This window comes from Eptatretus burgeri, chromosome 15, assembly GCF_056783735.1.
Source record: "Eptatretus burgeri isolate ZD-2024b chromosome 15, Ebu_testis_v1, whole genome shotgun sequence".
Lineage (NCBI taxonomy): Eukaryota > Metazoa > Chordata > Myxini > Myxiniformes > Myxinidae > Eptatretus > Eptatretus burgeri.
In genome coordinates, this window is record NC_140975.1 from 71,914,192 (window position 1) to 71,929,410 (window position 15,219).

Consider the following 15,219-nt stretch of genomic DNA (forward strand, 5'->3'; position numbering starts at 1 on the left):
GTGATGGTTGTATTGTGTTGTGTTGTGTTGTGTTGTGTTGTGTATGCCAGGTGCAACATGACATTTCTTGTGTATAAATACTGGATGACTTGAGGAAATCCATCCGACTCCATTGGTGAATCTTCCATCCCATAATACGTAATTCTGGTACCTTTTCATGCACTTGACAGGTTTTGAAGGTGACAACACATGCAGATGAGTTTGATGTGCCTCCAAAGTCGAGTAGCTTTTGGTTGTACAAGGACTTGGTGCATAGAACGTTCATGGCACTGAGCTCCGATACACCAGATGGGCTTCTCGCCGCCATTCCGCAGACCATGCAGCGAATGCTGGATACACCTGGGTGAGTGAGTGCAAGCACACGAAGCTGTGTTTTTTTATTTTTTTTTTGAAATACAGAGTCGAGGCTCGTGGAGGAGCTTGAACACAGAAGAAGGGTTCGTACAGTCATTCATTTCTACTTCAGGGAATGAAGAGGAGGGTTCGCATTGTCATTCATCTCTCGGGTTCACACACCAAAATGTTTTTATTTTCATAATGGTTTAAACGTGCATACTTTACCAAAATATTGTTGCGAATTCGCGCCCGCCGGCGTGCGAACGGCCATGTAACTCGAATCGCGGCATGTCGCCCACCGGACGGACATTTCTGTCTTGACCCTCTCGAACTAACGCCGGGAGCTAGTCACGGGTGGGCCTTTCGGCCTCACCATGATCGTGCCAATCGGCCACCCGCGTGGGATAGGGTTGTTCGCCAAACTCGACCTACCGAAGTACCCACGCGGAGGGAAGACCGCGCGATCGCACCTCGCCGCAGGTCGACCCCGGACACAGGCCGCTTAAGCGACCCGTTCGGTACTATCGGGATAACCGAGCGGTGTTATCGTCGGCCTCGACGGTTCCGATTAATTATCGGGCGTATTAAGCCCACTACCAACCCTTTACGTGAAGCAAGATGGAGATTCAATTAAAGAAAAGACGAAGCGAAACGGGAAAACAGTTCAACATGATGCACATTGATTCCGCGGCACACGGAAAGTACACATATACAATTAAAACAATTATGCACTAAAAGCAGATGTAACAAAAGAAACAATGACGCAGAGATACTACCGAATAAGACCGACACACGGCAACACTTAACAGTTTTACTTCACCAGACTGGCGCCACACACACACGTTTACACAGAAACAAAATAAAAGGGCCACCCTCAAAGACAAGGGGGCAGACGGGGCCTGTGGGCCAATATTTGCGCGGGACCTTAAAGAGCGGTCAGGTCCGCAAGACCGGGTGGGTCCTACCCGTGTCTTTGTGATGAGCCGCAAATGTGGCAGCGCGGCGGTGCCCCGACTTCGTGCTCCTTCGCGGGTTTCGTTGGCACTGCTTGGAGTGGGGTGGGAACGGGGCCCCCTTTTCACACCATCTCAGCGCGGGGGAAAAGGGGGGGGGGGAATTGTTGATGCTCTTGGGAAAGAGTATAGTTGGCTTGCTTGGGTCCCGTGACGAGCGATGTCGCCGACCGCCGTCTTCCTTGCCTCGGACCCGAGCTCCTCGGTCTCTTCCCCCAATTCTCCTCAGCCGACTGCCGAAAAACACTGGGACGCCCTCACCTCCCGACTCCACTCCGCGCTCCAAACTGCCTCTGCCCAAAACTTTCTCCGCTCTTCTGCCACTCTCCGCTCTTCCAAGGCCGACTGCCTTTTCTGCCACTCTCCGCTCTTCCAAGGCCGACTCTGCCCAAACCGACTCTGCCCAAACCGACTCTGCCCAAACCGACTCTGCCCAGATTTGCCCCGCGCTCGGCGCTTTATAGGCCGGCAGGAGAACCCATATGCAAATTTCTGGATCAGAACGAGCTCGGGGGTGGAGCCACGCTCGCCCATTGGATGGAGAAAAAGGGGCGTGAATCTCCCCTGATCCTTGAATTTGCATATCTCGATTCTACTCCGACGCGCCTGGAGGCGGGGCCAAACCGCCCCGCGCTTGCTGATTGGACGGATCAGAAGTGGGCGTGTAGCATTCCTGATCCGAATTCTCCTCGGAAAGGCCGCATTTTGCACTCGCGGCTCGGCGCGCGTCCCGTACGAGCCCAGGACAGCCTGACGCTCCGTGCTCACAGGTGGTGCGGGAGTGGCGCAGAAGGAGAGAGGTGAAGGTGGTGGAGGGTTTATGGTGGTGGTTTATGGCCATGGTGCCATTCGGAATCATGGTGATGTGATGTTTGCGGGAGCGAGTTGTGAAGGTAAAGATCGTGGCTGTTGGCGTTGTTGTTGTGAAGCGGCGTTGTGGTTGGTGGTTGTTGTGTGAAGGCGGTTGAGACGTGGTTGGTTCAAAATAAAGATAGAACAGAAAAACGGCTATCTCAAAGGGTCGCAGTCTGAATGAATCACATTTATTCCCTCTAAACAACGGGTTTGGGGCTAACTACACATGTACTTACAGAGATATCTCACCTATGGGACCTGAATGGTGGTTTGCGAATTTCCACAACTGCAACAATATGTTTTTTATTTTCTTGGTTTAAACATACATTCTTCACCACAATGTGTTTTTATTATCTTGGTGGTTTAAATGTGCATACTTCACCAAAATGTGTTTTTATTATCTTGATTTTTATGTACATACTTTACCAAAATGTTTTTATTTTCTTGGTTTAAACATACATACTTTACCAAAATGTGTTCATTTTCTTCGTGGTTTAAATGCGCATACTTCACCAAAATGTGTTTTTATTATCTTGGTGGTTTAAATGTGCATACTTTACCAAAATATGTTTTTATTATCTTGATTTATACGTCCATACTTTACCAAAATATGTTTTAATTTTCTTGGTTTAAACATACATACTTTACCAAAATGTGTTTTTATTATCTTGGTGGTTTAAATGTGCATACTTTACCAAAATATGTTTTAATTTTCTTGGTTTGAACATACATACTTTACCAAAATGTGTTTTTATTTTCTTCGTGGTTTAAACATACATACTTTACCAAAATGTGTTTTTATTATCTTTTTTTTTTTTTTTTTTTTTTTGTATACCTTGGTCGAGGCTCGTATGAGAGCTAACACACAACTCACAGCAAGGAGGCATGAGACAAGAGGGGCGGGAGTGGAAGGGACAAAACATTGGGGAACAGACACAGGTGAACTGTGTAAGGGAGAGGGATGGGGATGGGACGGGGAACATGGCGAGGGGAAGATGGACATTAAAGGGACTTTCAGGAAGGAAAGCAGGAGAATTGAAGGAAGTGGGCTTGGGTGGATTATCGGGGTAGAAAGATCGAGGATTTGGATGGGGGAAGATAAGAGGTGGTGGTGAACAGCTGTTTTGAAAGCCTGGAGGGAAGAATGGGAAAGAATAGAGTGAGGAAGTTTATTCCAAAGGCGGGAAAAAGAGGAATGAAAGAGTGAAGATGAGCAGTGATTCGTGATTTTGGTAGTTTTACCAGAAGGGGTTGTTGGCGGACCTTGAGCGCCCTGTGGAAATGTGGTTGGGACAAATCACAGAGAGAGCAGGGGGGCAAGGCTGGAGAAGGAGTCGGTAGAAGACAGAAAGACCACCGACCAACCTGCGGTGATTGAGTGAGAGGCCCAAAGACTCAGCTTCATTGCGGGAGATGCCAATGATCTTAAAAGCCCTGGTTTCGACAGCGTGAAGTCGAGAAAGGTGGGAGGCAGGAGCACCAGCCCAGAGGGGAGAGCAGTACTCCATCAGGCTACGGACAAAAGCTTTGTAAGTGGTCAGGAGCTCAAGAGGGCCAAGGAAGGACTTTGCACGACGGAGGATTCCCAGTCGGCGACTGGCTTTTGAGGCAAGGTTGGAAATGTGACTTTCCCAGGAAAGGTCATGGCAGATAGTGAGACCCAGAAGCTTGAAAGAAAAGACTTCTTCCAGAGGATTGTTGAGAAAGTGGATGGAGGGGTTTTGTAAACGGTCCTTTCGAAGAGACATAGTGAGAGTGTGAGATTTGTCTGGATTGAAAGACATGTTCCACGTGTTGGACCAGTTTGTGATTTTATCCAGATCTGCAGTGAGCGAAGAAGCTGCTGCTTGCCGGTCTGAGGGATGACAGATGGTACGGCAGAGGGTGGAGTCATCGGCAAAGAGAAATAGAGGATTTTCCAGAGAGTCCGAGAGATCATTGATGAAAACCAGAGAAAAGAACAGGGCCCAGAACGCTACCTTGAGGAACTCCAGCCTGCACAGGAAGAGGGGATGAAAGAACTCCATTTAGGGCCACACGTTGACTGCGACAGGAGAGGAAGTCTGCGAGCCATGAGTGGAGATGGCCTTGAATACCATGGGAAGAGAGTTTGGTGAGTAGGGCAGGGTGCCAGACTGTGTCAAAAGCACGTGATATGTCCAGGGATACGGCTCGGATTTCCTGTCTGGCATTGAGGACCTCCATCCATTGATGGGAGAGCAGTAGCAGCATATCTAGGGTAGAGTGACCTGGTCTGAAACCAAATTGATGATTGGAAATCAAGCCATTGGAGAAGAGGAAGGATTTCATGTCTGAAGCGATGATGGATTCCATAACCTTGCTGATGATTGGGAGAAGGCTGATTGGTCTATAGTTACAGGGATCTGTTTTTGCACCTTTTTTATGCAGGGCAGTGATGTTAGCAGATTTCCAAGCAGATGGCAGATGACCTTGGGAAAATGAGAGGGTGAATAGAACAGAGAGAGGGTGAGCAAGAGCAGAAGAGCAGGCTTTGAGGACACGTGGGCTGATGCCGTCTGGACCGGTTGCAGAATCTGACTCGAGGTTTGAAAGCAAGCTCTCCACCTTGTCAGGAGAAAAGGATACAGAGTCCAGGGACAGTTGGGTGCGACTGGGTAAAGTGGGTAGAGATAGTGATGGGTTTGGGACACAAGATTTAGCTGCAAACACCGAGTTTAGACATTCAGCTTTATCACGTGTGGAATCAGCAGTGCGGCCATTTGAGGTAAGGGAGGGGATGGAGGGGGAACATACACCAGAAACAGATTTGATTAAACGCCACCAGGATTTTGAGGGAGGGAGAGAGGTTTGAGAGTTCAGACTTGAGATGAGAAAGATGTTGTTTTCTGGCTCTCCTGAGGGCAGCTACACACTTGTTCCGAGCTTTGTGGAAAGAACTGAGATTGCCCTCAGTTGGGTTTGCTTTCCATGAGGCAAAGGCAAGTTGTTTCAGGACAACTGCCTCGCCACAAGCTTCAGTAAACCAAGGGCGGGAGGAAGGGTAAGACAACTGAACACGAGAGGGGATAAATCTGTGCATGAGGGAGAGCAAGTTTCTTTGAAAGAATTCCCAGGATGAGTTGATGTTTGAGAAAGTAGTGATAGGAGACCAGTCTGTAAGTTTGATGGCTGCTCGGAGACCCTGCCAGTCGGCTTGAGTGAAATGCCAGACTCGACGGCGGTGAGGTGGTTCTCTGATAACAGCCAGAGAGATGTCCACTTTAACAAGGACGTGGTCAGAAGAACCAATTGGAGCGAAGGAAGAGCAGCAGATATTGTCAGGGAAATTTGTCAAAATCAGATCCAGAAGAGATGGAGTACCATTGGTTGAGATCCGGGTCGGGAAGTTGACCGATTGAGTCAGTCCCAATGAGTCACAGAAAGCTTTTGCTGATGTCCCATGGCAGGTGAGAGAGGTACCCACACCTAGCCAACTGGCGTGATGACAATTGAAGTCGCCACATAAGAGGAAGAGAGAGTTTGGATGAGAAGATAGAAGATGGTCCATGTTTTCGGAGAGTGAGGTGTAGATGGAGTCATCACTGTTCGGTGGACGGTACAGTACACATATAAACATGAGGTGGGAGTGGAGGGGAAGCCGAAGCCAGAGGTATTCCTGGGGGTGTGGGGAGTGAGAGCAGTGCAGGGAGAGTGAGGAATAGAGTCTTTGATGAAGAGAGCAACACCTCCACCAGGACGAGGCTCAGGTCTGTCATACCGTAGAGGGGAGTAACCAGGGAGAGATACTTGGGAGTCAGACACGTCTTGGGAGAGGAAAGTTTCTGTTAGGCAGATAATGTCTGGTTTGTCAGTGGCAACCTGCATGGAAAGATCTGAAAGGTTTGAGCGAAGGCCCCGGATATTTGAGGTCCACACTTTTAATGAAGAGGTAGGGGAGGAGGCTTTGGGTGCAGGAGGTGGAGGGGGCGGGGGAGGGTAGGTCGAGGGACGAGGGGGAGGTAAGGAGGGCTGCTGAAGGAGTGTGGGCAATTGCAGAAGAGCGAGGGGAGGGGGCCGAATGAGGAGGAGAAAAGGCTCTGTGGTGCTGGGAGAGAGGGGGGACAAGAGACAAGGAAGATGGCAGTTGAGTATTTGAGGAGGTGGAGTGAAGAGATGGAGGTGAGAGAGGGCAGTGGAGGGAGGCAGGTTGGTGGATGAGAGGGGGCAACTTAGAGAAGGAAGAGTGAGGGGGATGAAAGGTGGGAGAAAGGTGAGGGGGAATTTTGAAAGAGGTGAGAGGGAGGCTTGGAGGGAGAAGAGTGGGATGGTTGCTTTGAGAGTGAGAGTGAGGGGTGAGGGGGGTGAGTTGGCACTGAAGTTGGAAAAAAGAATGGTTGATGGAAAGCGAGCATTCATGGCAAACTGTGGTTTTTAAAAGTTTTAGGTCAGAGATGCGATTTAACACAATTCTTGATGGATGCAATGAAGGCGAATTCAGAGCATGGAGAGAAGAAGCGCTGTAATAGTTGGATTTTTTAGGCAAGGAATGAAGGAGAGGTCGAAATGAAAGCAGTCTGTTGAAATAGCAGAAGAGTAGTGCATTGTGAAACAGTAAAGAGTACCACATGTGTGAGAGAGGAAGATGAAGCATCATAAGATCGTTTTTGTTGTTAATATTAATGTATGAGAGAGTTCAACAGATTAGGTCATGGAAATGTAAAAAAAAAAAAAAAAAGAAATCGAGGAAGACGAGGAGGAAGTTAAGAGGAAGAAGAAGTAGCAGAATCGGGAGAAGGTGAGCGTGTTGTTGTTGTTGTTGTTGTTGTTGTTGTTGTTGTTGTTGTTGTTGGGTATATTTTTTTTTATTTTTTATTTTTTTTTTTTGAGATAAGAAAGAGATTAGTTGGGAGAATGGGGGATGTTTGGAAAGTGGGGAGGATGAAAATTGAAGGTAATGGGGAGGATAGAAATTGAAGGTAATGGGGAGAAAAAACAAACAAACAAAAAAAAAAAACGATCGAACACCAAGTGGAACCGGTAGGCCTCAAGCCTAGGACTAGGCCTCAAACACCAGGTAAGAACGTCGACATAAATACTCACAAAATAGCACGATTTTTGAAACAAAACCGAACTAGGAACACACATTAACATGTAGCTGAGAAAATTAAACAGTTAAAACGGGACAAATAACAACCGGAACTTAACTTTGAGAACATCAGCAGGGAGCCCCGAAGGAGACCTCTTGCCGCTCAAAACCGGAACCGGAAGTGATTTCAACCGGAACCGGAAGTGATCTTGGTGGTTTAAATGTGCATACTTTACTAAAATGTGTTTTTATTATCTTGGTGGTTTAAATGTGCATACTTTACCAAAATGTGTTTTTATTTTCGTCGTGGTTTAAATGTGCATACTTTACCAAAATGTGTTTTTATTATCTTGGTGGTTTAAATGTGCATACTTTACCAAAATGTGTTTTTATTTTCTTGGTGGTTTAAACTTGCATACTTTACGAAAGTGTTTTTATTATCTGTAGTGATTCAAATGTGCATACTTTACCAAAATGTGTTTTTATTATCTTGGTGATTGAAACATGCATACTTTACCAAAATGTGTTTTTATTATCTTGGTGATTTAAATGTGCATAATTTACCAAAATGTGTTTTTATTTTCTTGGTGGTTTAAACTTGCATACTTTACGAAAGTGTTTTTATTATCTGTAGTGATTCAAATGTGCATACTTTACCAAAATGTGTTTTTATTATCTTGGTGATTGAAACATGCATACTTTACCAAAAAGTGTTTTTATTTTCTTGGTTTAAATGTGCAAACTCTACCAAATTGTGGTTTATGATCTTGATGGTTTCTGGATAATTTTCTTGGTTATTGCTGTGATCCAGAAAAAGTGCAGTCCATGCTTGTGTTTTTATGCCTTCACTGACGAAGTCGTCAGAGGCATTATGTTTTTGGGGTTTCCGGCCGTATGTACATCCGTGCTAATATTCTGTCTTTTCTCGGCAACCACTTATCCGATTGACACAATTTTCAGATAGGCTGGACTACTCATGGAGAATATTTTAATGAAAAGTGTGACATCATAGGTCACGTGGTGTGGCAGCCATGTTGGAAAAAAGGAAAAACTTTGGACCACTGCATCTCCGAAAACCACTTCATGGAAAAATTTATGGTCATCATTCACGTGGTTTATCAGCCATATTGTTTTCATCATAAAACCCTTCAAAAATCTTCTCCGAAAAATCTTCTTCAAAAATCACGGCCAAACAGACCGAGACAAAACTTTACAGCTCTGATCGCCTATCCATGAGGAGCAAAAAGTTCTGCAGCTGTGATGTCATAGGTCACATGATTTGGCAGCCATATTCAATTTACCCTCAAACCTTTAAAAATCATCTCCAGAATAACTTGACTGATCGAGGGGAAACTTCACCCACATGTTCCCCAAGCCTTGTATTGGGAATACCAGGGTGTTTACGAATAATTAACAGGTCACATGGTCTGGCAGCCATATGGGATTGAACGGAAATCTTAAAAAAATTATTTCGCTTGAACTGTCTCATCAATCGGCGTGAAATGTCACAATTATGATCTAGTAGTGATGGGGAATACATTTTTTTGAATTTCATTCTGATCGGACGCATGTTGTGGCATCCAGAATTATTTAATATTTTGGATCTGGATTTAGGGATTGAAATCAAACTTGATGCATGTTTATAATCTATAACTAATAAGTGTGTGTCTCCTCCATCACTCCAAAACTATGAAACATAGCATCCTGAAACTTTGCATGCATACAAAGAAAACTCCAAAGAAGTGTGAGTGAAAATTGGGTGTTTGGGTTAATTAAAAGACCCCTTTTGAAGTTAATTAATAGCCTTATTTAATTATATCCTTTATCAGGTGCATCGTTGGTCACCACTCTCTATGGCAGTGGTTTTCAAACTTTTTTTTAGTGGCGACCCAATTTCAGAACCTCTCTACATCGTGCGACCCAAAAGATTCAAAACCCAATTCATAATATATAAGATAAGATTTCATATGACACAAGAACATTTACTGTTTACTTTATTCACCATCGTCATGTTTTCATAGACGAGATAAACGGAGAATAGCCGACAGTATCCAAATAGTACAGTTGAATGTTTCAGAAGTTTAGTCCGAATGACATTTAGATATATCAGTGAGAAGGATGAGCCTGTTTTTCAGAAACCAACTTCTCTATTCGTGGACAAGTAGATCACAATGCCAGGATCATATCATGCTCCATTTCTAGGCGATTTCTGTACTTTGTTTTAATCACCACCATGGTGGAGAACGACTGCTCACAAAAGTATGATGAAGGATATGGCATGAGAACCTTAATGGCGCGCCGTGACAGGTTCGGGTATGACTGCAGCATTTTGCAGCAGAATGTCGACAACGAATTCGTCCGCGCAAGAGCCTGCGTTCCTGAATCCTGCTGGAGCTGTACAAGCTTTTCCTGTGCTGTATCATCTTCATCAGCAATCGAGTCCAGTGGAGCCTTGAAAGGGTCCCGAACCACAGAAAAGGACTGCACATCCAGCTCAGGGAAATAGTGCTGGAACTGTTCAATGAGCGACCGAAGGTGACGTGCTATCTCCCCAGAAAGACTGTCGAGCTCAGTATCATCGTACTGACCAGGTCGTTAGATGCTCCACCAGACGGGGGAAAAGGCTGACGCGCTTAACAGCTGCTTTGTCTGCCAGTAATTTTAGAGTCGCCAGAAATCCGCTCATTTTGTCGTGAAAAATCATGAGGTTGGCGTCTTTGCCTTGGAAGGAGCGGTTGAGTACATTGAAATGTTCAAACATGTCAACGAGATAGCACAGTTCTGACAGCCAAGAGTCCGACTCAAGCAACGCTACCCATGCTGTTTTCCCTTGTGTGCGTAGGAACTCCTTCAGTTCATCTTTGAGATCGTAAACACGCAGAAGAAGGTTTCCTTGAGATAATCATCTCACTTGAGTATAGAATAGTAAATTCTTATGGTCGGCGTCCATCTCCTGGCGGAATAGCCTGAATAACCTAGTGTTGAGGGCGCTCGATTTGATGTGATTCACCATTTTTACGACTTCTGAGAGCACGCTCTGCAGGGTTCCTGGCAAAGTACAAGAGGCGAGTACTTCCCGGTGAATCATGCAGTGTACCCTGGAGGTTTGATGAGCCACCTCAAGCAATTTAGCCTTGAATCCAGAACGCACTCCTAACATTGCTGGCGCGCCGTCTGTTGTAGAACCGAGCAACTTTCCGAAGTTCAGATCATGGTCACGATAAAACTGATCTACTTTCCTAAAAATTTCCTCGCCTTTGGTGGTGGCCTCCAATGGTTTGATGAGCAGAGGCTCATCGACAAAGTTATCAGCCTTGATGAAGCGGACCCAGACGATGAGTTGCGCGTACGATGCGATATCAGTGGACTCGTCCAACTGTATAGCGTGCCACGGCGATTCCTTGATGTTCTGTACGACCTAGCCATTACGTCCAGACTCATATCTTCAATTCTGCGTTGGATCGTGTTGTCAGAGAGAGGTATAACTGCCAGTTTCTTCGCTGCTTCCTCTCCAACCATCAGAGATACCATGTCCTTTGCACATGGCAGCACGAGTCCTTCCGCAATGGAGTGAGGCTTTTTAGTCTTGGCAACATGGAGCGACACTCGATACGAGCCCTATAATGCCCGAGAATTGATCTGATGGCATGTACCCTCTCTGTCAAGACGCGTATTCTTGAGTGCTAGTTTCCTCTCAAAGAACAAACAAATCACACACTGAGGCCTCTGTGCCCCACTTTTATCCACCACGTAGTAAATTCCAAGGTCCAGAAATTTATCCTGGTAAGAACATTCTCGAGATTTGCTGGTGGCCAGTGCTGCCATCACAAATAAGGTCTCGAGTCGTACGTGGAGACGTGAATAGACGTTGCTGATAGAGTCAGAGTCTGAGTCTGAGAGGCCGTGGATCAAACCACTAATTTCCCGCCAAAATGAACCGCCCTTCAGCGAGCCTGCACATCGGCTGGATCCCATTCCAAGCGTCATGTTGCGCCGGTTCCCATACTTTGAACGAACCGTTTATATTACATCCTGTAAAAGCGAACACCGATCGAAAATAGACAATTTTTTTTCGATGCAAGCGGACGCCCGTGACCCCACGGAATTTGCTCGGCGACCCCACTTGGGGTCACACCCCTGGGTTTGAAAAACCAAGCTCTATGGGGTCCTAAGGTGCATCCTTGGAAATCTCGCTGGGAGTCTGAAGCCTCCATGTTATTTGGCCTGCTCCACCACGCCTTTACTTGGAAAAGGCCGCAACAATTTCTTAATGACAGCTTTTTGGGGTTTTTTTCTTTTCCATTTTCCTCACTCATATTATCGAATGCCTGCTCATCATAGCTACAAATTACTGTATTCATCGCTTTTGTACATGCTATAGTTTTCAAATTAGAAGCTTGGAGCAATTTCCTGCATTATATGATGCAATTTTCCATGATCTACTCTCACGGACTAATTAAAGTATATTGTCAAAATATTATTTTGGCTTTGAGGGTTTGGATATCTTTTGGATGAAATATTTGTCAAAATGTGGAGTAAAATATGATAATTTAATGAAATAAGGAGTCTTATAACAAAGCCGATATACCTATTTATTTTAAGCAAGCAAGGCTATGTTCCATCCTGCTCCATATACATACACAAGAAAATGTGAAATTTATAAAGCATTAAACTTATCTTTTTCTACTGTTTGGAGAATATTGAGTGAACAAAAGATTTAGGAATGTGCCAAAATTAACCAGCTTCATTGAGCTGTACAATTTAATGAATTCACTGCTTGACTTCACACCCTATCCCCCAGAGGGCCTGCTTATCCATAGCGTCTGCCAGATCTGTGTCTATATTTTCGGAGGTTTCGCGAGGTGCTCCACAGCGAATCGAAGCAAATCTGGTGGAAAACGGATGTTTTAAAAAAAAACTTGTAACGTTTGCACGGACCATTAACTGATGTACCACGTGATCTGTGCACAGATGAGCAGGCAACGTGGCACATTATCTGCAATGTTTATTTCATGCGCGATTAAACTTTGCGATGTCTCCAGGGTTGTTCTTCGTTAAACAGCAACTCTTTTGTGGATAAAGTCATTATTTGAATGAATTCATTTAATCTATCTATAATTCCAGCAATGTGTGTGTGTGTGTGTGTGTGTGTGTGTGTGTGTGTGTGTGTGTGTGTGTGTGTGTGTGTGTGTGTGTGTGTGTGTGTGTGTGTGTGTGTGTCTGTGACCACTGCTTCTCGACAACCGCTGGTCCGATCTAATTGAAACTTGCCAGATATATTGCTGGGGACCTGAGGATGTGCCTTTTCAAGGTTTGGTATTAATCGGACAAGTGCTTCCCAAGTTATGGCCATTTATTTACCAAACCAATGACAAGACACATTGTTGTGTGGGCGTGGCCGATGGGGAAGGGAAGCTCAGCCGCGTTCGCCATTACGGGTTACAACGTACGGACTTCCGGAGAGTGATGACTTCGTGTATTCTCATAATTTCTCGATTTCTTATGCGCATTTATAGATAAACACAATGCCCCAAGTTTGTTCGTTTTCATATTAGACGGTGCATAAATTTCGGTAACATCAGAGTGCTGGTATGCTCCGAACCAGGAAGTAATTTTTTTTTCTCTCTTCTCTTCTCTTTTTGTTTTTCCTTGCCACGACATTGTGAAAAGGTGAAATACGTTGGCGCTCATTGAATAATTGGATATTAAAACTAAATTGCGAATAATCGTAACTGCGAATAATATGCGAATTTCCGGGCCACGCACGTACGGGCATGCGAGGCGAAGAAATGGCATGTATGGTTGTTGTTTGTTGCTCGGGGTTGGAATATTTATTTATAATTTTTTTTTTTTTACGGGCACGTACTTGTTTCTTTAACTACTGCAGTCACGGTGAAGATTGGCTTTAACGTTAAAGGGATTCTATATGGTATGCAGCTACAGCCTGTCCTGCCATTCCTTATTAAACATTTAATTGGAGTGCTTGCTTGAGTGCTTAAGCCACTTGCCACCCATCTCTCTCTCTCTCTCTCTCTCTCTCTCTCTCTCTCTCTCTCTCTCTCTCTCTCTCTCTCTCTCTCTCTCTCTCTCTCTCTCTCTCTCTCTCTCTCTCTCTCTCTCTCTCTCTCTCTCTCTCTCTGTCCCATCCTCGCGATGACCCTGCCTAATACAGAGCAGCACCCTCCCACGTATCTCTCTTCCTCTCTTTCTCGATGTTTGTGTCTGGGTGGTGTTTGTCTCTGGGCAGTATTTATAGTATGCACAGATGCCAACCCTCCCGATTTCATCGGGAGGCTTCCGAAAATTCACCCAAACTCCCGCCCTTACGATCACTATCCTTATCCTCCCGAAATTTTGATATTTTTGCACTGTTCACTAATCAGAATGTATTAGTATGAGAATTGAATGAAAAGCATCGTCTGCTACGTATAGCATGTGGTAACTCCATAACGTTCGCTGCTACCAAATTGTACGTAAAAAATTGCAAATTCAAATGAGGAGCAGCGAAACATTGGGTCTGGATCTCGCTTATGCGATCATGCACTGAGATTTAGTGCATGCGGTATGTGTGCAATACAGTGCATGCGGTATGTATGCACAGTGTATATGCATGCGATACGCTCACTGCATGCAGCTGGGCCCCGTACCAGCCCGGCGGTCGCGACCACCGTGCGGTGTTTAACAGCCGCTAGAGTTCTACGAGTCGCGCTGCAGCTGTGGAACATCGACTTCGAAGTTACCGATGCTTCAAGCCCTCGATGTTGATTACGAAATGGCAGAAAAGAAGCTTACGAAGACCAAGAAATGGTCTCAGAAGTACAAGACCGAATACAGTCTCCAATACCCGTGTATTCGAAAGTCTGAAAGAGGAATTCATCATGCGTATTGTACAGTATGCAGCGTTGATATTTCAGTTGAGCACGGAGGTCGCGATGATATTTGGAAGCACGTTGGAAGCAAACGGCACACAGACATTGCAAAGGAGAGATCTTCGAGCACGAGTACCGGTACACTTCTGAATTATTTCACCAAACAAGGGACAAGCGAGGAAGAGGATGTTACCCGAGCGGAACTTCTCTTTAGTGGATTTATTGTGGAACATAACTTGCCCATATCAGTCTCAGATCATGCTGGACTTCTATTTCAAAAGATGTTTCCAGATTCAAAAGTTGCTTCAACGTATGGATGTGCAAGAACAAAAACTTCAGCAATAATTGGTGAGTTGTCAAATGTTTCTGCTTCATCTATTGCCGATATTGCTAGACTAGCTCCATTTAGCCTAGCTACAGACGGTAGCAATGACAGTGGTGAGGCCCAGCTATATCCTGTCCTGATTTCGTACTATGACAACAGTGCTGGGATTGTGAAGCAAGGTTTGCTAAGTTTGCCTGCGTGCAAACAAGATTCCACTGGAGAAAACATTTTCAAACTGCTTGATCATGAGTTCAGTGACAGAAAATTCCGTGGGGAAATTGTGTTTCCTTTTGTGCTGATAATGCCTCTGTCATGGTGGGCAAGCACAAAGGAGTCGCTGCTTATATCCACAAACAAAATCCAGAGTGCTTCATCATGGGATGCCCTTGCCATATGATGCACAATACGGCCAAGAAGGCGGCTCAGGCCTTACCCATTGAATTAGATGACTTTCTCATCGATATTTACTACTACTTGGACAAAAGTAGTAAACGCGTCAAAGGAGTGAAAGCACTGCAAGAACTCTGTGATGCCCCGACACACAAGATTCTGAAGCATGTCGCAACAAGGTGGCTGTCCCTTGGTCAGTGCCTAGACAGGCTGATTGAACAGTGGGAGCCACTTCGCCTCTTCTTCAAAGAAGAAGTACGAAGAAAAATGCAACCAACTGTAGCCAAGACTCTAACAACGAGCAAGAAGGACGGCACTGTATCTACTGCCAGTACTGGCACTGCAGGATCAAGCACTAGTGGAGCAGCATTCACCACTACCACT

At 45.2% G+C, this 15,219-nt stretch overlaps 1 protein-coding gene across 3 annotated transcripts in view; it reads left to right on the forward strand.

Moving 5' to 3' along the window:
- The window catches only part of CUL9 (cullin 9), a 352,312-nt gene that overhangs the window by 78,732 nt on the left and 258,361 nt on the right, over positions 1-15,219 (forward strand). For all 3 annotated transcript variants that reach the window (XM_085856907.1, XM_085856905.1, XM_085856906.1), the window contains one exon: positions 171-343. In XM_085856907.1, the coding sequence (XP_085713033.1) occupies positions 171-343 (173 nt within the window). The remainder of the gene's footprint in view (positions 1-170; positions 344-15,219) is intronic.